At 35.6% G+C, this 22,816-nt stretch overlaps 1 protein-coding gene across 1 annotated transcript in view; it reads left to right on the top strand.

The window, feature by feature from the left end:
* The window catches only part of Ack-like (activated Cdc42 kinase-like), a 290,445-nt gene that overhangs the window by 102,515 nt on the left and 165,114 nt on the right, over positions 1-22,816 (top strand). Inside the window, exon 2 of the mRNA XM_090407542.1 lies at positions 10,186-10,438. Coding sequence (XP_090263668.1) covers positions 10,199-10,438 — 240 coding nt within the window. The 5' untranslated portion in view covers positions 10,186-10,198. The remainder of the gene's footprint in view (positions 1-10,185; positions 10,439-22,816) is intronic.

Below are 22,816 nucleotides of genomic sequence, written 5' to 3'. Positions count from 1 at the left end.
ACGCTGCTGCGTGAAACTTGGAGACATTGTGTCCGAGCGAACAAGGAACACCGACGAGGCGATTTTAAATGCAATTAAACGAAATCACATGCGTTTGCGAAATTATCCAAATTACTATAGCTTTGTTGTTATTCTTTGGGTAAGCTGTTTCAGCGCACAAATAGGTTGTGTGTGGGGGGGAAGAAGTCTCTTGAAATGCCCTTTCGATTGTGATTGTGTTAGCCGAATTTCAGAAGCACAAGCAAAATTAAATTGGCAAGGTCAGTTAAGGCATATTACTTTGAAGGAATTCATGATATTGATCCCATGACAAACCAGTAATTAATCACAGTCAGAGGAATGAATGCCTTGCTTGACACTCGTTCGCCCGCGACAATTTGTACTGTAGGTGTATCGGCATTCAGAAAGTAAAACTTTTATTATTATTATTGTTGTTAATCGGTTGCTTTTAGCGCTTAGAAATAATTTCCAAGAATTGCTTAGTTTGAAGGACAAAGTTTATGCTATATATATAACATAATCGCGTCATAACTTATATATTTTGAAACTGATGCAAATAAATATATCGTCCTGTACTAGTAAGAAATAAGAAACAATACCACAAAAGTTAATTGCCTAATTTGATGAGAATACTGCTGATGCAACTGTTGTGACTTATTGTAGTTTCCTGAAACTTGCGCCAATATGATTAAAGTGGCCTTTTTACCATTGCATGAAATCTCCAGCCCTTCTTACATCCACCAAAACCTCCACATCATCCCATGATAAAACCAGGCGGTTATTTCGTAAGTCGAACGACTTACGAAACTTGGGAGGGGGGGGGGTGTATATTTGCTTAGTTTTATTGAGCTCGTTATTTATCTTAAAATATGTGTTCTCAATACCATCAGAGAACTAATGGCTATTCAGAGGTAAAGCAATGCCTCTAACAAAAGAGGAATCCTATTTTTTTTTTATTTTTGAATGTTGAGGAGGTAGCGGTTGTAATGCATTTATGCCAAGAGAGAGGTTTGATGTCAGGTTAATCCCAAGAGATATCTCATCTTGCCTAGAGATTTGGGTGTCAAAAGTAATGCTGGGAGAATATTGTTCTTTTGCCTCATTTATGAAGCAAAACTGTATTTTGCAGTCATTGAAATGGACAAGATCATCTGATTCCCACCGAAGAATGGTTTGGTTGTTCCTCTGAGTTGTGATGGTTTATGTGGTGCAAGGTTTATTAACTGAGGAGGAGTAGGATATGGTGTACTATTGTTAGCAAAACTATTTATTGAATTGGTCAAATAGAGCAGGTCATTGATATATATATATATATATAATCATTTTGTCTAGCATTAGCTTTCTTTTTTTGTATGGAAGTTATTTTTGAGCATTTTCAGGGACAAAGGGGAAGAATTGAAATATAGACATTTGATTTAAAATTATTACTAAAATTTTCTAATTAGAATGTAGATAACAAAAAAAAAAAGGGGGAGCATTTAACACATTTTTATTTCCCCAAAGGGTGGTGCTCATTTAGTCCTGATTTTTACAAATTAGCGAGTACCTGGTGTGCCATCCTTAGTCATCATCAATAGTTGCACTCACAGCTGTATGATTTTGAGGGCATCAGAGAGAGAGAGAGAGAGAGTATCCCTCAGACAACTGCTGTCATCCCATAATTAATCTTAAAACTCTTACATCATGGTGCTATATGAAATAGTCAGTCTTATGGTTGATTTTTCTGAAATGCAGGATTAAATATCAGTGTTGAGAGAGAGGAAGAACAAACAATTTACCTGTGCTAGAGATTGACTAACTCAGAAACTCTGCTGAAAAATGGCATAAAAGAAAGTTCTTCTAGTCAGATGTCTTGAATTGAATCTGCAATGTTCTTTTTATGGTAGTCTGGCATTATGGTATGGAACCAGAAACATTGCCACAAGGTCACACACACACACACACACACACACACACACACACACACACACACACACACACAAAAAAAAAATTGCATGCCATCTGTTTTTTACAGACAATTTTTATTGGCAAAATAATTTGAAGTGATAGTCATAATTCTTCGCTGCCAAATGAAATATATTTAGGATTGATTAAATATCACATCATTTTCATATCAGTTTATTGGACCATTTGTCTCAAAAAATTAAGCAGTGAAAAGCTCATAAAACCATCAAATTGTCAAATTATTGCAGACAATAATCTGACATTGTATAACAACACCATCCATCACAATACTTGAATTGTATGGCTATTTTTGTCATAGGTGTATAGTCATGATTTGGTTTTAGCCTAATATTTTGATTAAAATAGTTCAAATGAAAGAATTTACAAAATTAAGTTATGATCTTAAATACCAAGCTTTATTAAATTGAATCAAACCAGTGAGTGGATAATTATTATCATATGACCAATGAAAACAGTCCATTTATTGAGGACAAAAGTAAAAAGATAATCATTTGAAGTGATTTCCTGTCGAAATAGAATTATATAAAAAGTCGTGAACTGATCTTGAACGTATGATTATTGCATGAAACATGGAAATTACCATATTGCAAGCTTATCCATATGATCTAATAAACATAAGCAGACTATTAGAGTTGTTTAGACCAGTATAGTTTGAAATTATTCAGAGTTAAAGCTTTTAATTGCTGATGTCTTTTTGTGAACAACTATTATGGCATGTGTAACAATTTGATGTTATTCAGATATACTCTGTTGAGACACTTTTATAGAAATCCAGTGTGTCAAAGTTACAGTATGTTTCTGTAACACATCATCTTGTTTTTGGTTTAAGTATTCCAAGCATAGAACTTTGTTTCTCCTAATTATAATTGTTTTGATCGAAACCAAAATTGAACCACATGGCTCTTACTAAATTGAATAACAGGTGTAACAAATTTGGCATGAAAATCAATAAAAATACCAAAACTATGAAACTAGGCAGGGACATAGAAACTTCAGCTGCATTCTGAATGGAGATCCTATAATAGAACAAGGAAAATATTTCAGCTATTTAGGCACAGTTTTTAGTGAAGATGGCAGGTTAAATCTGTAAATAGACAACAGAATAAGCAAAGCTGGTATGGTTTGTAGCCAGCTGAATAAATTTAATATAGAATAAGAGAGAAATTAGCCAAAACACTAAACTAGCAGTATACAAGACAGTGTTTAAACCAGTTTTAACTTATGGATCTGAGAGTTGGGTTAGAAATAAAGCACTTGATCAAAACTAGAGACCACAGATATGAGGGTTCTGAGAAGAATTAGGGGAGAGAACCAATGGCATCAATGTCAGAATCATATTAAAAATGAAGATATTAGAAAGGAACTTGACATTATTAGCATTCAAGAATGTGTCAGCAGAACTAATCTTAGGTGGTACAGCCACTTAAATAGAATGGGTGAGGAAAGATTAGCTAAACAGGTGTTTGATGCCAAGAAGGCAGGAAAGAGACACAGAGGAAGACCAAGTCTAGGTGGATCAATTCAGTTAGAAATGCCTCAGAAGCACGAAATGTTAGATATGACGATATTTCAGTTCTCACAAGTAATAGACTGATTTGGATGAAAATTGTTGATAGAAGATTAATAATAATGTAAACTTTGATCATGTAGTGCTGTCATAGTAACCTGAACACCCCTTAGGGGTATACATATCATGAGATTGATGATGGTCCAGATAATCGTATCAAACCTTATAAAGAAGGATAATAACTTTTTATCCCTACCTCCCAGTGTGTTTTTCAACATCCAAGTAATCCATTATGCTGTCTTATCCACTTTTACAGTATGTCCTCTAAACTTCAACTTCTTGTCCATACTCTCAATCTCTGGCTTCTAATTTACAAGCAGCACAATCTCATCATAATACATAGCTTGAAATCTCTTCAGCCCAAAGTGTAACTTTACACTTTCCCACAGTGAACTGCAGCCATTATCATTTGGTCTACCAAATACTGGAGTGCAAAGGGATAAAACATTTTGAAATTATATATAGGAATAACTCTTCTCACATGCTGTAATGTAGTTAATAAAATTTGGGATGTTGGATTAATAGAGGTTATCCTTGTGGTTCAGTTTTATCAATGGGATTATTTGGCAGAGGAGATAAAACTAATAATTCCACATTATCGGGTTAGAATTTAATGAAATTTGGTATTTCAGTAATTTGGTTTCAATCAGATCATTTTTAGTGGCAGAACAAAATTTCTATGTACAATATATAAGCTAAATGAGTCAACTAGTCATGAATGTAATGCAGCTTTGTACACATTTTGGAAAGTGTATGAAAATTATCATCCCATACATGGTACTAATGTATTAAAGGTTGACCAACCAACCTCTTGTTAACCCCTTAATAACATTGGAATTATCAACAATGGAAAAAAAAAAAGTGTGTGTGTGTGTGTGTGTGTGTGTCGAAAGTAAATAGATATTCAGTAGTAGTTTCAATGTTTGATTACACACACAAATATGCATACCACTTTAAATGATGGATGGTTACAGAAGTGTCTGGGGTCATTATAAATCGAAAATATGAGAACCATTGTAAAATTTTAATTCTTTTGCAGAAGAGAAAACTAATAAGGAAATGATTGTAGACTGTTGGAAAATGGTGAATTTTGTAATCGCATTCTTGTGCCAGCAAAGGTTGGTCGATTGGTAGAGCCACTGCTACTACTAATGGCTTAAGCAAGTTTGAGCATGGTTAGTAGTTGGATGGGATTCAATCGTTCAATGCTGTTGGCACACTCTCCCTTGATGAGCCTTTGGACTCCTTGAAGGTGTCACATAATAATAATACTGGTATCATTCATTATGACAGCATGAGACTTCAGCCATTTTTTTGGCATTATGTACTGTACTGTACATTTTTATTTTCCCTGATTTTGCCATTAAAATATTTCAGTTGAAATTACTTGACAAATTTTTAATAGCAATCCTAAATATCAAATTTAATCAAGCCAGCAAGGAATAGTTTGTCAATTCATTTTGCACATTTTCCAGTATAGCAAAAGAAGTTATTTTCATTACAAAGCCTTCTAAGGCAGTGGTGTATGTGTGTGTGTGTGTGGGGGGGTGATGATGAAATTATAATACCAGTATTTAACCACATAGAACAACTTGACATTAAAAAAAAGTTTATTCAGACACTCAACCTGTTTTCTGAAATAATTGTTTCACATTGTTGAGGGATAAGGATAATAGTGAAGAAAAAAAAAAAAGCTATAAACAGGTAGTGATCACAATGTAGATTAAAACAAAGAGAGACTAATAATAGAATATGTGCATGTGCTATGTAGTTACCTAATGGTTGGAGGCATACTGCACACCACTGGCATCCACATTAGATGTTTAATGAAAGAGATCCAGAGCAGTGCAACAAGAAACAAAGCATGTAATTTCATGATTTGATAGATTTTTAATAATTTTCCTGAATATTAAATTTCATCAAGCTAGTGAAGAATTGCCTTTATTTTGAATTGGCTTCCTAATTAAAATATTTACATATTGCACCCAATAAGCATTAGGCTAACATTATCTTTATAACTGTTGAAATTGTTCAGAGTAACATTTTTGATTGTCAGTATTTGCTGTTTTTGCTTCGCAAAAAGTATTATGGTGTCTCTGACAGTGTTATGCTTTTTAAAAGACTATTGAATAATGGTATTTCTTGTTCAAAAGTTGTGGGTATTTATGGCATTCCAACCAATTTTTTTTTGTTTTGCCATAAATTTTGCTGCTATAAATTGAAATTGCATGAAAAATTTTAAGTTTCTGAATATCCAAATTTCATTAAATTCCACATAGCTGGGACAAAATTGTCATCAGTTCAAATCATTTTTCCAAATTTTTATAATAAAAATGTGCCTATTGAAATCAAAACTGATTCACAAAGATTATGTGCCTATCCTACATTACAAACTATTAAATTCTATCTAGTGGAGTTATTGCATTTTATAATTACAATACATTTTTCCACTTTGCATCACTGCATATGGTCCAAATGACACAAAAATCGGAATGACGTAACAGATTTTTCTGCTTATTCCAAATGGTAAATTTCAGTAAAATACATTAAGCCATGGAATAACTTGCAGATATACACCACAAAATGACTCTTATAGGCATTTACACATTTTATGAAACTCACATAAAAACAACTCTTAATTTAGTTGTCTGGATAATGAATGGTGCCATTACTGTGAAGATTTCCCAACCCTCACAGTGTTTTTTCAGTATCATTTTTGCATCCCAATCATGTATACATATCAGCAGGGCTTGACAAATGTACTTGCTCACAAGTAGATTTTTGCCAGCTTGTGTAAATAGCTGCAGACTGGACAAAATAGAATATTTTTTATTTAATAAAACATAACTTTCTAAACAATATTTTTAACTTTAAGAAAACATAGATGGAACTTCTTATTGGGACATATCATTAAGAAAATGGGGTGACTTGAATGAGAAAATTATTTAGCATGGTGAGCAGGGATTTACATAATTTTCTGAGGAGTCCTGCATGTATGTATACATCGTGTATAATTTTTTACTGGTTTCTGATATCAGTTAGTTCCATAGGCTCAGAGTCGATGTTTATTTTGTGTGTGTATGTTATTAAATTTGAATAAGTAATAGTTACACATTTCACATTTTTGTCATTTATCCATTATTAGAAAGAACTGAAGTGAGAGAAATTGGACAGTAATTTGATGGTAAAGATTTGTCACCCTGCTTAGGAGTGGTTCGAGTATGGACTAATTTCCAAGCTGCTGGATAGAGCATGTGTGTGTGCGCGCGCACACACACAGAGCCACCATTTCAGAAGTTCAAGCTAGCATTATCAAGGCACATAAAAAAATACAGAAATGAAATAGTCTAGGTAACAAAGAAAGTCAAATGCTTAATGTTAGAACTGCAATTTTTTCCATCTTGTAATGATTTTCTGATGATCGGAAGTTATTGGACTCTACGAAACCAGATGGACTGGAAAAGGAGAATTTCACCATGGACAGTACAAAATTTTAACTTCAGGCAGGGAGGACAACAAACAGCAAGAGGGAGTCGCACTTATATTAAAACCAAAGACTCAAAATTCTCTATTGTCTTGCAATCCTCTCTCACCTAGGATAATTAAAGCAAGATTTAAAGCATCAATTGGATCACTGACTATTATTCAAGTATACTCACTAACTTCAACAGCATCAGAAGAAGACATTGAGGAGTTCTACACAGATCTACAAGAAGCAGTACAGGAGACATCAAGTCAAGACCTCCTCATTGTAATGGGGAACTTTAATGCAAAAGTAGGCAAAGACTGGGATTCCTGGCCAGAAGGAATTGGACAGTTTGGGTATGGTGAAAGACTAATAAACTTCTGTTCAAATAATAGATCAACAATAACCAACAACCAAACCCCAAAGAAAATGGACACGGATATCACCAGAGAGATAAACCAAGAATATGATCGACTATATTATTGGAAACTAAAGATGGAAATCAAGTATCCTAAATTGCAAATCTTTTGCTACTTAATCAGACCATAAGCTAGTATTAGCAAACCTAAGAATAAAGTTAAAATCTTAAAGCACTTTTAGAATCAAGACTGAATGTAAATAAACTACAAGACAGTACTGTTCTAAGAAAATATCAACTAGAACTAGATAAAAACCTGAAGGAACTACCTAAACAGAATATAAACATTGAAGAACATTGGTGTAAATTAAAGGAAAAAATATTAAAATTGGCAGAAAATACAATAGGTTATGCAGAAAGAGAAAGTAAGAAAGATTGGATCTTGAATGAAGTAAAAAGGTTAAGCAATCAAAGGAAAAGCATGAAATTAAAACAGAACTATAACAAAAATTAATAAAATATATTAACCAAAGAAATTTGAAAAAAATAACTGCTATCAAAAGAAAATAACCTCCATGGATTATATAAACAAATAGACCAAATTAGTAAGACAGAGACAACAAAAATGATAATGATAAAAAAAAAAAGAGACAACTAATTGAAAGTAAAGCAAAAAGAATAGCCAAGAATATACTAAAAACAACTCTCAGGATTTTATTATTCCAGCCACTGAATTGGAAGAGGAAACAAATATCTTTACCAAAGAAATCATAGCACACAGCATAGATAAACTGAAAACTTGTTTTAAGTTTATCATACAGAATTCATAAGCAGGAAAGGAACAACTTTTGGAACCATTAAAAACACTATTTTAAAGGATCTATGAAAATGAAGCAATACCTGCTGATTGCATCAAATCAGTTATAACTCCTATATACAAAAAAGGAGACAAAACAGATGCAATAATTACAGAGTAATTATTGCATCTGTTTATATATATAGACTCCTCAATATTCTAAGTAAGGTTTTTACTCAAGTACTCCAAATACAAATTAAGCCATATATAGAACTAGCATTAGGAGAAGAACAAGCAGGTTTCAGACCAGGATGAAGCACAATTGATCAATTATTCACCTTAACACAGCTAATAGAAAAGACTCTAGAGTACAACCAAAGTTGCTATTTCATAGACTTTCATCAGGCATTTGATTCAATCCATAGAAGAGAACTGTGGGAAACCATGAAAGAATTTGGAATCCCCAACAAAACTAAGAATAATGAAGAATCTATACAAGAAATCTGAAGGTGCAGTACAAGCGGAGGACACCTTAACCAACTGGTTCCATACATTGCAGTAGGACAGGGATACAATCTGTCACTGGACGTGTTCAGTCTTACACTGGAAGAAGCGACCAGCAAGGCCTTAAACAAAGAAGACTGGAATCAAAATATATGGGAAAAATATAACAAATATAAAATATGCAGATGACATTGCAAGCATGGAAGATCTACAACAAATTTCTGATAAAGTGAAGGAAGAATTCATAAAACTTGGATTAAACCTAAATATAGATAAAACAAAAATTATGCAAATAGGAAAAAGAAACACCGATCTGAAAATTAAAATTGATAGTAAGAATGTAGAGCAGGTAGGAAACTTCACCTACCTCGGAGGAGTAATTGAGTACAACGATGAAATTACAAAAGATATAAACAGATGAAGCAGTCAAGCATCACAAACTTTTGGACGACTAAATAAAATATGGAAGTCAAGCAACATCAAACAAGTAACAAAAGTAAATGGTCCTCCCAATACTTCTTTATGGAAGTGAATGCTGGAATCTTAAAAAAAGCTGAAGATAAAAAATTATTAACTACTGAAATGGGTTGGCTAAGAAGATTACTTGGAGTATCTCTGCTGGATAGACTAAAAAACGAAGATATAAGGAGACAACTAATACAAGAAATAACAATAATAGACAGAATCCAAGAATGAAGACTGCGATGGTTTGGCTATGTGACCAGAATGGAAACAGAAAGGCCACCATTTAAAGCCCTCTATACAACAATGGAGAGAAAAAGATCCAAAGGACAGCCCAGAAGCAGATGGATAGACAAAATAAAAGAGGACCTGAAAACCAAATCGCAACAAGCGACACGAAACTGGACAGAATTGTTCAGACTCTCTCTAGCGAAAGATAGAAGTGGAAAGAGTTCATTCAGCCTCATCATCATCATCCACATAGATGATGGAAGAGAAGAAGGGATTTTCTAGCATTAGTATCTGAGGACTGATGAGAAGTCCCATCTTTTCTCATTCAGAATAAAGAAATATTTTAGTGTTGGATTGAATCATCATCTATGCAGTTAGCCTAGTGGCTGTGCACTTTGCAACCATATGCCTGGGGAAGGAGTGTCCTAGGTTCGATTCCCATCGGAGACGTGAGGAGCTGAAGGATCTTCCTCAGCCATAGCCGAGTTAGCCAGTTTTGGGCTGGGACAGCAGGGTTTTTTTCCCCAGTTTATCCTGGAGTTTTTCATCTTGCAAAGCAGGCAAACCGGCCTTGAGAACTCAACACTATGGACATAGGATACACTGGGGCATAGGGCTGACCACCTTATCCTGCGAACAGTTTGAGGTCCGATGATTAATTAACCCTCCGCACCTCAAGGTAAAAAAGGGTAAAAAGATAAGATGAGATTATACTTTTGTGGAATTAACTTTTTTCTTGGTAAATAATATAGCAGTCCTCAAATTCTAAAGAACATTTCATAATTTGTTTATTCCATTGTATTTATTTATTTATAATAATATTTATATTTTTGTAGACTGCTGAATTAAATGGAGATGGCAACAGTGACTGGCAAGGGACCAAGCTTGTATGAGTTTCTTCTTGAATCAGAGTTGTCTCATTATTTTACTCGCCTGAAGAATGACCTTAAAGTGACAACAGTGCCTCAGTTAAAATATGTTGAAGAAGATGATCTTTCTCAGTTGGGAATGAGTAAGCCTGAACAACGTAGATTGCGGAAATATTTTCAGAAGTATTTTCCACAAACTTATCTTAGGAAGATAAAAAATGTGTGTATATTATTTGCTTTTTTTTTGTTTCATTGCATTGATAAAGTTTTTAGTTTTGATATGTTTCATGGTATATAACAAGTTTTGTCATTACTAACCCATGGCTTCATTCAGAATATGATATTTTTATCTTTGTAATTTGGCTGTATCTTCACTACTGTACACAGATTTGGTCACCTGAATTTCTTGGGAATCAGGAAGTGGTGAAGAGGATCCAGAGATAAATGATCAAGCTTGTGACAGGTTTCTGGAATTCTCTCTGAGGATAGACTGAACATGTGTAGGTTGCAAAGCATAGTCCATGTGCTTTGCAACTCACACGATGGGGTGCATGATAGAAACTTATAAGATATAAAAGGATTCTATAAGATTAACACGCAAGAAATTTTTCAATATATGACAAACAGAGAATCAAGATCACCCATGAAGTTGTGTAAGAGGGTGATTAGTAGAGTATGCAGGCTAGATTTTCTGCTCAGAGAGTGGTGAATGACTGGAGTGGATTGCCAGAGGTAGTTGTGAGGGTCCCAGCAATGAATGAGTTTGAGAGGTTTTATTATTATGTGACTCCTCCAGGGAGTCCAAAGACTCATTGAGGGAGGGCACTTACTTTACAACTCTGTCTCCACTCATTTCTCCAACTACAACGAACTGCAACCACCACCACCACCATCATCATCTACGCTAACACCATCTACCGCCCACCACCACCACTAGTATTTTGCAGATAATCACAAAGATCCATGCCCACAGGGATTCAAACCTGCAGCGTTTTGGCTGGAAAGTAGATACGCTTACCACTTGGTCAACTAGGCTGTCATGGTATTGTGTGAATGATGGTTAGCAGTGGTCTCTTCTACAATTAAACAGATTTTGACAATGAGATTAATAACAGAGAAAGCTAGGAGAAAAAAAGGAAGTAAACTGACATATATACTTGCTTTGTTGATTTTCAGAAAGCATTTGACAGTATTGACCAGAAAGTGACATTAGCAGTTCTGGAATCCTATGGAATTGATAAAAAAACTAATAGCTATATTAAAAGATGTTTATCAGAATGCAGTTGCAGAATAGGTGATGATTTGGGGAAATGGTTTAAAACAAGCAGAGGTACTAGACAGTGAGACCCAATATCACCAAGCATTTTCATTGCACATTTAGAAAGAGCAGTGGACAAATTGAAGGAAGATGGCAAAGGAATATCTGTGCACTGAATGAGAATTAACAATCTGAGATTACAACCAAAACAGAATCTAATGCAGAAGATTATAAAACAGAAGCTGCAATTATTTGGACACATCTGTAGAATGAGTGAGGACCGGAAGATAAAGACATTTATGTTTGGTATTTTGGATGGTTTAAACAGAAGAGGTAGACCATACAGAGAATGGATAGACGATATAAAAGACTGGTGTGGAATGGGTGTACAAAAACTGCTACACTGTGTACTGGACAAAGAAAGGTGGAAGAAGATAGTGAAACAGGCATCAGACATCAACGGGCAGTGAGCCCATGGTTCGTGATGATGAGTGGTCTCTTGCAATAATTATTGCAAAGTTTAATATTTTAACATATAGCAAGTAACTATATATTATTGCATTTTGTTAATATTTATGTACAGACATATTGTCATTTAGCTGATTTCGTACCCACTTCTTATTCATCTGTCAATTTATTTTTTAAATTGAATATGATTATCGATAACGCATCACTTTTTGTCTCCCAGGTATATTCTATACAGTCTCACATGGTGGTGAAGATAGGTAAAGGTAATTTTAGGAAACGAAAACAACACTAATCAACAAATTAAAACTTGACAGGATTTTAGAAGTACTTGTATAGTTAATATTGACATAAACATGAGCAAATGGAACAATATTTATTGATCATATTATTAGATATTTCAGATTGACAATTTTTCATCATACTTTTTCAAGTTAGTTCTAAACAAGACTGAACTTTCAGGAGTCAGCTAACTGCTCACATTTGCTAGGATGACATTTGACTGATTAAACTGAAATAATAATATTAAAGATATGATGTATATAAAAAAAAATTAATTAAAAGGTATGCTTACTAAGAATCAAAATCTTCCAAACTCTACATTATCTTTCCGGTTTATATTAGAACAATCTAGCAAAATCTCTGTGTTCCCTTTAAACAAGCATTCATATTTAAAACATCTGTTGAATCAAGCAAATGTCTTTCCAAAGGTTGGTAAGACCCATGTAAGTTGGGTCTTACCATGCTGTGTAAAATCCAACTTCCAGTAGCAGATATATCATTGGCATTCACTATGTCTCTTTTCTCTACTGGATATTCTGATTGTCCCCAAAACACTTTTGCATGAGACTTGGTGGTGGTGGGGATGTTGTTTTTGAAACTGAAATTAATAGGTGATTTTAATATATTTTTATGATGTAATTCATCATACTTGTACTAAAATTTTAAGTTATTGTCATTTAATGTCTTCATGCAATTGTGACTCTCAAGGTACGTTGTTGATAGTTTAAGATGAACATAGGCATGATTTGAACATTGCACTAATCTCAACATCAAGAATACTGTAATGTAAACAGTCTTTGAGAACTCGTACTTATGCTTGAATGTGTTTGAATCTCTTTTAATTTATTTTTTATAGTATCCACACACAACAGACAGAATGGCCTATATCAAATAAATGCTATGTGTGGCCATTTATTCGCTATAAATGTCTTCAGGAGAGAGTAATCTGTTGATATTCTTTTTAAATTGCTAATGTTGTAGTCCTTTGGAAATGCTTCACGTGATAGGCTGTTTGTAAATTTCTAATTTATAGTCAGTAATTTTTGAATGTACTATAAAAACAAATTATTGTCCTACCACAGATCCAAGACCCTCGGCTGGAAATGTGCCAAGAAGAGTCAATTCATGTTGAAGAGGAGAAAAAAATAAGGCAATGTATGAGTTCATTACCAACATGCAAAATCACATGCTTTATATGTAAAATTTTCCAACTGTTGTTGTACAAGCAAAATAGTTACCACTTTAAAAACTAGAATTTTCATAATAGAAAAGCAAATTTTCCAACGTATAATAATAAGCACTCATCCCATGAAATTCATTGATTACAGTATTATCGGAATGGATTTGCCTTCTTCAGACATGTGAAGAAGTGTCGAGGGGTCTTGCATCTGTGGTCGCACAGTATATGATAATTCGATATGATATGATATCAATAGGATATGCGAATTATATGATAGTAAGTGACAAGTATAATATCATCAACTCAATAGCCCTGTGTGGCCCTGGTCTTTTCAGAAACTTCTGCCAGCCTTTCTTATTCATTGCTAATTTCCTCCAGTTTTTATCTCCCAAAGTCTTAATATCCTGGATCACTCCGTCTTCTCATCTGAGTTTAGGTATTCCAGTTTTCCCCTCTTTTATTTTGGCTTAGCATTGAATATCTTCTTATTGAATATATCTTATTATCCATGCATATACACACACGGACAAAGAAATTAGCGCACCTGGAAGAAAACATGGTACAACGGCGAAACTAAGCAAATAGCTAGAGTGTGGGGTGGTATGCAAATGATCCAAGTTTGGTGCGATTGCACATGCCCACACACCCTACAGTGGTGCTGCAAGCACGAACCGGCAGCCTTATAAAGCCAGCGTGTAGTCGATAGCCGATTAAAGCGAAAAGCACTGGCCGACGCAAGCTAGGGTACAGAGTGACAATAATGCTGGATAGATGCCAGAGACGTCTATTTAAGCAACTTATGGACTTTGACAGAGGCATGATCATCGGCCTGAAAACCGGAGGGTGGTCGGCGTGCAAATGAACTATTCTGACCATACCGTCCGACAACGTTTGGAGCTGTGGACACGTTCCGGCACTGTCACACGGCAGAGCGGCACCGGTCAGGTCAGGAGGACCAACGCTGGTTATTGTAAATCTTTCTTGACAAATCAATATTGATAATCACCAATAGCATTTTCTACATAGGAATCAAGTCTCTTGAATAGAATGTTGGAGAAAATTTTATAGGTGGCATAATAAATTGATTCTTCTATAGCTAGAGCAGATCATTTCATTGCCTTTTTTTTTATGTCTATGGCATATTGATATTATACTTAGATTCCACTTGTTTGGGATTGTTTCATTAATCCATATTTTGGTTATAAATTGACACAGCTGCCTGAATATTCTATACCTGCATTTTTTCTCCTTTTATTATTAATCTGCTTGTATCATATCAATTCCTCGGGCCTTATTGTTTTTAAATTTTGTAATAGCTGCTTCCACTTCAGTAATTGTTAGTATTGGTTCATTCGCATCTAGATCTTCTGTTTGACTCTCTATTTTATCCATTTCATCCAGCTGATCAGATATATTTGTACAGGCAGCCCTTGGTTTATGCCAGTTCAGTTTACGGTGATTCACAATAATGCCGGTTGCCTGCGCTTTATTTCTTACTGTAGTGTGGTTGACTGAGAAATGACACTAGCAGGCACTCTAGTGTTTGAGTGTTTACCAAGCTACTGCAACGTATATGTATCAAACCTAGTTTTAATGTTGATTCTACCTAATTGTTCTATTTAATTTTTTTTTATGTACATATTTATTTAAATTGATAAAGTACATAATTACATACCATGTCTGATAATAGAAGTGCAGAAAAATTAGCAGAACTTGGTGTTAAAAAGGCATGCAAATCAATTGCACTTGAAAAGAACATGGAGGTGATTCAAAGAATGGAAGATGGGCAGACACGTGCTAATGTCTGTAGAAGTATGAACTTACCTCCATCGACTGTTACTACAATTATGAAAAATGCAGATAGAATAAAACAGTCTGCGCAACAATCTACTGCAGCACTAAATGCAAAACATGTACGTTATAGCAGGGGTAAACTTCATGAAAAAATGGAAAAATTATCATTATGGGTGGATGACTTGAATCAGAAAAACATTCCTCTGACGCAGGCTGTTATAACTGAGAAAGCAAAAACAATTTTTGAGGATCTTAAAAAGACAGATGGAGGCGAAGAAACATTTTTAGGAAGCAAAGGTTGGTTCACGAGATTTAAGTCTCGAAGTAAGTGTCATTATGTGGTGAGGCAAGTGCAGATGTTGCAGCAGCGGCTGCTTTTCCTAAAGAATTTCAAGACTGTGTAGAACAAGGAAGTTATCCTTATGATCTTATTTTTAATGTTGATGAGACTGGGCTCTACTGGAAAAAATTATCATCACACACCTTCATTTCCTGTGAAGAATGGTCTGCTCCAGGTTTTAAAGCTGCAAAAGATAGACTTACGCTTTTGTTGGATGCAAATGTCTCCGGAACTTTGAAGCTTAAACCAATGTTGGTGTACCATTCACAGACACCACGCGCCTTCAAGGGTCTAAAAGCCATACCAGTCTATTGGAAATGGAACAAGAAAGCTTGGGTTACACAAGACGTTTTTATAGATTGGTACACAAATTATTTTTGTCCTACCGTGCTTCGCTTCTGTAAAGAAAATGATTTGCCAGCCAAGGCATTGCTTCTCTTGGATAATGCCCCTGGACATCCTCAAAACCTTGCTAAAGTAAGAACACCATTGGATGTCAAGGTTGTTTACATGCCCCCAAACACAACATCGCTTTTGCACCCGATGGATCAGGAGATTATATCAATCTTCAAAGCCTATACCTCTGTATAACATTTATGAAAATGGTAAGAGTCTTGGACACTTCAGGAAAAACTATTAAAGACTATTGGTGGTCATTCGATATTTTGAAGGTCATTAACAACATCGAGGCAGCTTGGAATGACGTGTCAGCAAAGTGTTTAAAAGGAGCATGGCAAAAACTTCTTCCAGGATTTATGCATGACTTCGAGGAATTAGAACAAGAGGAGAATGTTATCGAAGATGTTACCAAGTTTGCACGAGAGGTGGGATTGTACGATATTACAGCTGAAGATGTGACAGAGGTCTTAGAGAGCCATGATAAAACCGCTTTTCAATGAAGACTTAAAAGAATTAGCCGAACAATTAAGTCAACATTCAAAGGAGGAGAAAGAAAACGAAGAGGGTCCTCTGAGAGATATGAAAACAGCCGATTTACAGCATATCCTTGCAAGCATAGAGACATTGACTGATGAACTCTGCAAAATGGACCACGATTGGGAATGGAGTGTGAATGTAAAAAGGAGTGCAATCGCTTCTATTCGACCTTACACTGAACTCCTTAAAGAAAGAAAAAGAAAATCTAAGCAGTTAACACTGGATACTTTTTTTTTTAAAAAATGCAGGTGATCCGAAACCAGGAACTTCAACATAGAAATATGTAATATCTTTTCGAAGTGTCATATTTTTTGTATATAATTTTTTTTTGTTTTCGTTATTAATAATTTTATTTTAACAAATATATATGTATGTATTATCAAAGCTTTAAATATAATAATGTCACACATACTTCATGTGCATATTTTTTGACTGTGCAGAACATAACTTCTTACCTCCTATTAAAATGGTTAGTTTTATGCCAATTCAGTTTACGCCTGATTTTTCAGGAACGGAACTGAGGTGTAAACCGAGAGCTGCCTTATTCAATAATTAGTTATCAGTAACTAATAAGAACGTTAGTATTCAATAGTTATTCAATTAGTATTCAAAATGCTCTACTCATCTTTCTAATAACTTTTCATTCCCACTCAGGATTATGCTCCCCTTATCCCTACATAACATTGTTCTAAGTTGGAAGTTTTTCTAGCATCTATTTAACTTCTGATGGTAGGTCCTACTTTAATTTATACTTCAGAGATGTTCTAGTTCTTTAAATTCTTATGCTCTCTTTTTTCTTCCTTTCTGGCCATATGATGTTCCTCTACAACTTTACAAGTGTGATTCCTTTGCTGTATTCATCTACATGCCTCATAGAGTCCATACATTCACATTCCATGTCAGACCAGTGGTTGTATTCAACTCTGCCTAATACTATATCTGCTGTTATTGCTATGACATTCTTAAGAGTTTCCCAGGCATCATTAGCATTCTCACTATCAGTTAGAGTAGATAGGCTTTAATTAATTTTTTCACTATATCTGACTTTGACTTCTGATTTCTTCAGTCTTGTATTATTAAACTTTCTAGCGTGGGATCTATACATCCTCCTTACATTTGAAATTTTGCTTCTTTGATATAACTAGATAGTTGGTAGAGTCAATATTTGCCTCTCTGTAAGATCGGACAACCACCAAGTTGGATAAGTGTCTTGCATCTGTTAAGATGCGAATCAATTAGGTTGATTTCCATCAGGACTTGTAGGTCATTTTATGAATATTTTTGTGATTAAACATTGTACTTCAACAACCATGTTTCTTGATGAAGCAAAATTGATCAATCTATTCCCATTATCATCAGACTCATTATCTAAGCTATATTTCCCAATGGTTGGCTTGTATGTATCTTTTTAGCATTCAAATCACCTATAATAATTTTAATATCCTTTCTTGGTCATTCCTCAGATTTTATTTAAATCATCATAAAAAAATGTTTTTTTTTTTTCAGCATCATTCTTTTCTTCAGTTGGAGAATGTTTACAGATAAAACTGTAGTTAAAAAAACTGTCCTTTGATTCATAATCTACATGTTCTAGGTGATTTTGCTTTGAAGTTCATGATAAGGTGTTTTATTCTCTTGTTTAAAATGAAGCCTGTTCAAAACAAGTAATCGTTCTTTTGGCAGCTATAAAATATATGATTCTTCTTTTCTCTTAATCCCATCTTATGTTCATCTAATTTCTTGTATGGCAGTAATATGCAAGTTATTTTTATCTTACTGCTCCATCAGCATTCTTACTCCAGACCTATAAAGTACGTTCCATGATCCAATTCTCAAATCCTTAAAACATTTGCCATTTTGTTGTTGTTTAGTTCGTCCAGCAGTTATTGTTTCCTCAAATTTTTGTGAAAATATAATTTTTCCAGGATGGAGTTGTCAACCCCATTTCCAATCTCCAGGAATCCTGAAGGACTGATGTTTTCTGTTAGGGTCGTCTCCCTTAGCTGACTGGTCCCAATTTGAAAGTGTCTGGAACTTGCTCTTTTGCCCTTGTATTATTTAGCCATAAAACGTTGCCCCGGAGCCATGCATGCATTGGACTTGGAATAAATGGCATTTCCTGAGTTTTATTAGTACACTCTCGAGACCACATACTACCCTTTTGACTCCTGACAAGTATGATATACTTGTCACTTATTTTATTTAGTAATTTCCCAGTGTCCTTACTGTAATATTACTCTAACCCATTCCAACTTAATACACTAATTAGTTACTTTCAGCCTGTGCTTGTTTATGAAACTGATGCTGACATCAGCAAGTTGTAGACTCATTTTTGTTTAGAGTATCTACTGTCTAGATGGTACAATCACTTGAACTCGTGCAAACAATGATGGATTTTCATATTTAGTATTAATTTAGTACTTGCAATGTTACAGGTTGTAGCTATGTGGGAAAAGGTAATGTTAATATGAGGAATATTACATTAGTGCATACAATTACACTGAAAAGCTGGGCACAAAATGTTTTTCATGCGCACATGGACCCGCAAAAATTAAATGGAATATAAAAATGGAATTAAAGGAAACAGTCAACCACTGCCCTTTGCTGAATAGCAAGAATTTTTAGGGATGACTTAGGTACACTACCACAAACAAAATTGACCTGATTTGTGATTTATTTAGAGTAATTAGCTGGTTAGAAGAGAAGTGCCCTCTTGAACAGAAAGCATCAACTCAAAGTTTTTTGGAAGCTAATGATGCTATAGAAGTGATATGATTATGCCACGAATGGATTGATGTTTTGACAGAAGTCTTGACTGTTGAGTTGAGCATTATCAAAAGTAAGTGGAGATAGAAAACAACAAAAAACTGTGTTTTGTTGTTTTGACTACATTGTTTTCACCCCATTCAAGGGTACTAGAGATCAATGTTCAGGACACTTATTACAGATGATATTGAAGCTTGAGATGTTTGAGCACTTTAAAAGTTTGTCATACAAGTAGGACGAATGGAGAGTGCTGTCATCAGCAGAACTATGAATAGGATTTGCAGTCAATGAGGGCATAAATGACAAAGTACTGAGTGACATTAGCATTAACAGGAAAATCTGAAGAGAGGACACCTTTGATCTGAGAGAAAACTGGTAATCCAATTACACAAGGATGAAAGCAATCCATATGATGGTAATTAATTGAGAAGTCCTCAATGCCAGACCTTATCAAAAGCCTTGGAGATGTCAAGGAAGACAGCACAGGTTTCTTCAAACCATTTCCACAGAATGAGTCCAGAGGTGTATGATGTAGTCCAGGAGATCTCCTGTGGATCTAGATGACAGTTCTCCAAGTGTTGAGGAAGTTGACTATTGATAACTTCTCCATTGGTTAGGACAAAATTGAGGTGAGAGCAATAGGTCAGTAGCTTGATGGTAGATGTGTATCACCTTTTTGGGAATTGGCTGTATATGGACTGTATATACAGTGCCTCCATGCTGTAGGTGGATACCAACTGAGTACAATTTGGCATATAAATGATGAAGAACAGGTGTTAGTTCAGGAGCACATCTCTTGAGCACAATTGGTAAGATTCCATCAGGACTGGCAGTCTGTGGGGGTATTCAAGTTATTCAAGATTCTTTGTATATCTTTCTGGCAAAAGGTCACAGTAGGCATGAGATTATTATTATTATTATTATTATTATTATTACTACGGGCTACTCCAGGAGTCCTTAGACTCATCGAGGGAGGCCCTAAACATCATGTTCACACAACTGTTCAACATTCTCACAGTATCTATCATACCTTGCCTTGAACTCGCTCACTGTCATAGCACCCACAACAGACTCTGGCAGCTTATTCCACTCATTTACCACTCTAAAAGTAAAGAACCCAGCTCTAACACCCCTGCTAACCACGCTCTTGCCCAGCTTCCATGGGTGTCCCCTAGTTCTCCCACCACCAGTCCTGATCTCAAAAATATCATCTGAATTAATCCTATAGAATCCTTTTAGCAATTTGAATGTCTCAATCATATCTCCCCTTTTCCGCCTATCAACTAGTTTCTGCAACCCACAAATCTTCAACCTGTTCTCATATGGTTCATTCCATAGACCTGCTATCATCTTAGTCACTCGCCTCTGGATCCTCTCCACCTCCTCCCCATCAAGAAGGAATCGAGGTGACCAAATCTGGGCACAGTAGTCGAGATGAGGTCTTATCAGGGCTCGGTACAGAGGTACAATAACTTGCTTTTCTCTCCTCGTCAAGGTATTTTTCAACAACCAAGTGAGTTGATGAGCTGATTTAGCTACTTTCGCAATGTGCCCCCTAAACTTCATCTCCCTATCCACCAACACTCCCAAGTCCCTGGCCTCATCAATCTCTTGGAGTACAGTTCCACCAATGTGGTATACTGCTGCTAATCTTTTCACTCCGAAATGCATAACCTTACATTTTGTCACATTAAATTGACATCCATTCTCCTTAGTCCAGAACTCCAATCTATCTAAGTCATCTTGCAAGACTTTGACATCTTCTGCGTTCACTATCGCCCTACCCAACTTTGCATCATCAGCGAACAAATGAACTGTCCCCTTAGACTCTTCCCTATATCGTTAATGAACAGATTAAACAGCAGTGGTCCAAGAACAGAACCCTGTGGCACACCACTAGTCACAGGCCGTCTTTTGGACTCTACTCCTGAATAAACTACTCTTTGATATCTCTCCATCTCACCAACCCTATATCCATTCCCATATGTTGTAGTTTACGGATTAGAATTCCATGTGGTATCCTGTCAAACGCCTTTGTTAGGTCCAGCAGTATCACTGTAAACCCATTTCCCTTATCCAGTTCAGCCGTCACCTTGTTATAAAACTTGAGCAAGTTACTGAGGCATGATCTACCCTTCACAAAGCCATGCTATCCTCTGTACAGTATCTCATTTTCATCAATCCATTCCTGTATTTTTCCCTTGACTACTTTCTCCAAGACCTTGACAATGACTCCTGATATGCAGACCGGTCGGTAATTTGCAACCATAGTCTTGGATCCTCATTTATGCAGTGAACCTATTTTCCCCTCTTTCCAAGCCTTCGGGACTAAGCCAGACCCGAGACTCAGATTAAACAACATGGTCAAGGGCACTGATAATTCATTAGCCGCTTCATGCAAGACCCGTGCCGGTATACCATCCAATCCCACATATGTATTCACATTAATGTTCTGTGATAGACTATTCACCTCCACTTCATTCATCACAGTTCCCGTATAAACTAATGGTTCCTTCATTTTTTCAACGTCACCACCTGGATGATATACTTTTGCAAAGTGCGCACTCAGTAACTCCACTATATCGACTGGTTCAGTGAACTCTTTACCATCATCATTCCTTAAAATCATTTTGCCATGTACAGTTTTTTTCTTGCTTGCAGCATATTGAAAGAACTGTTTGGGATTCTCTTTTGCTTGCATAGCTAGTTTCCTTTCATAATCAGCTTTTGCTGTTTTTACCACACTCGTTACCCTTCTGGCCTGTACTTTATACTGTTCGTGTGCCTGCAGGTCACTCCTTTCTTTAAATTCCCTCCATAGTTATTTCTTTTTTTGCAGCTCAAGCTTAATGGTGTTATTCATCCATTTAACCCCTCCTTGTTTCACTATTCGGACCTTAGGTATACAATCAGCCATAACCTCCTGTAAATGCTCTTTGACCACATCCCATGCTCTATTGACATCCAGCCCTTGCAGTTGTACATGCCATGGCACTGATCCAAGCAATCTCCTAAGCTTGTCATACTTGCCAGCACGGTAATTCCACATATACCCTGTCTTAATCACAAATTGCACACCTTTAGCCACCTCCCAGGTCAAGACCTTATGATCACTCTCACCAATAGGTGGCAACATGGTCATATTCATTACAGTCAAATTCTCAGATACTATTACCAGGTCAAGCACTCTCACACCCCTAGTATTTTCAATTACATGCTGTTTCAGATAGTTATCCCTTAATAATTGAATAAAATCCATTTCCTTCCTCACATGTGTCCTCTCCTCCTTCCAATCAATGTTACCATAGTTGAAATCCCCCATAATAATTACCCTCCTTCCACTCATTTCATCAATTTGTTTATGCATACCATCTCCACCATCTATTCCATCACCTGGTCTATAGCAGCACCCAACTGTATATTTTATTCTGCCAGTGTCAATCTCACACCAAATAGCCTCAAATGAGCTCCTTTCACTATCCTGCAATACTTCAATTCTCCTTGGCTGCAGTTCATCAGCTATCGTCAATAACACCCCTCCCCCAATTTTATTCTCTCTGTCCCTCCTAAACATACT

The sequence above is a fragment of the Typopeltis vanoorti genome, chromosome 2, assembly GCF_054136105.1.
Source record: "Typopeltis vanoorti isolate ZY-2024b chromosome 2, IOZ_Tvanoo_1.0, whole genome shotgun sequence".
In the NCBI taxonomy this organism is placed as follows: domain Eukaryota; kingdom Metazoa; phylum Arthropoda; class Arachnida; order Uropygi; family Thelyphonidae; genus Typopeltis; species Typopeltis vanoorti.
Note: the sequence above shows the minus strand (reverse complement) of the source record. Positions and strands in the feature narration are given on the sequence as shown.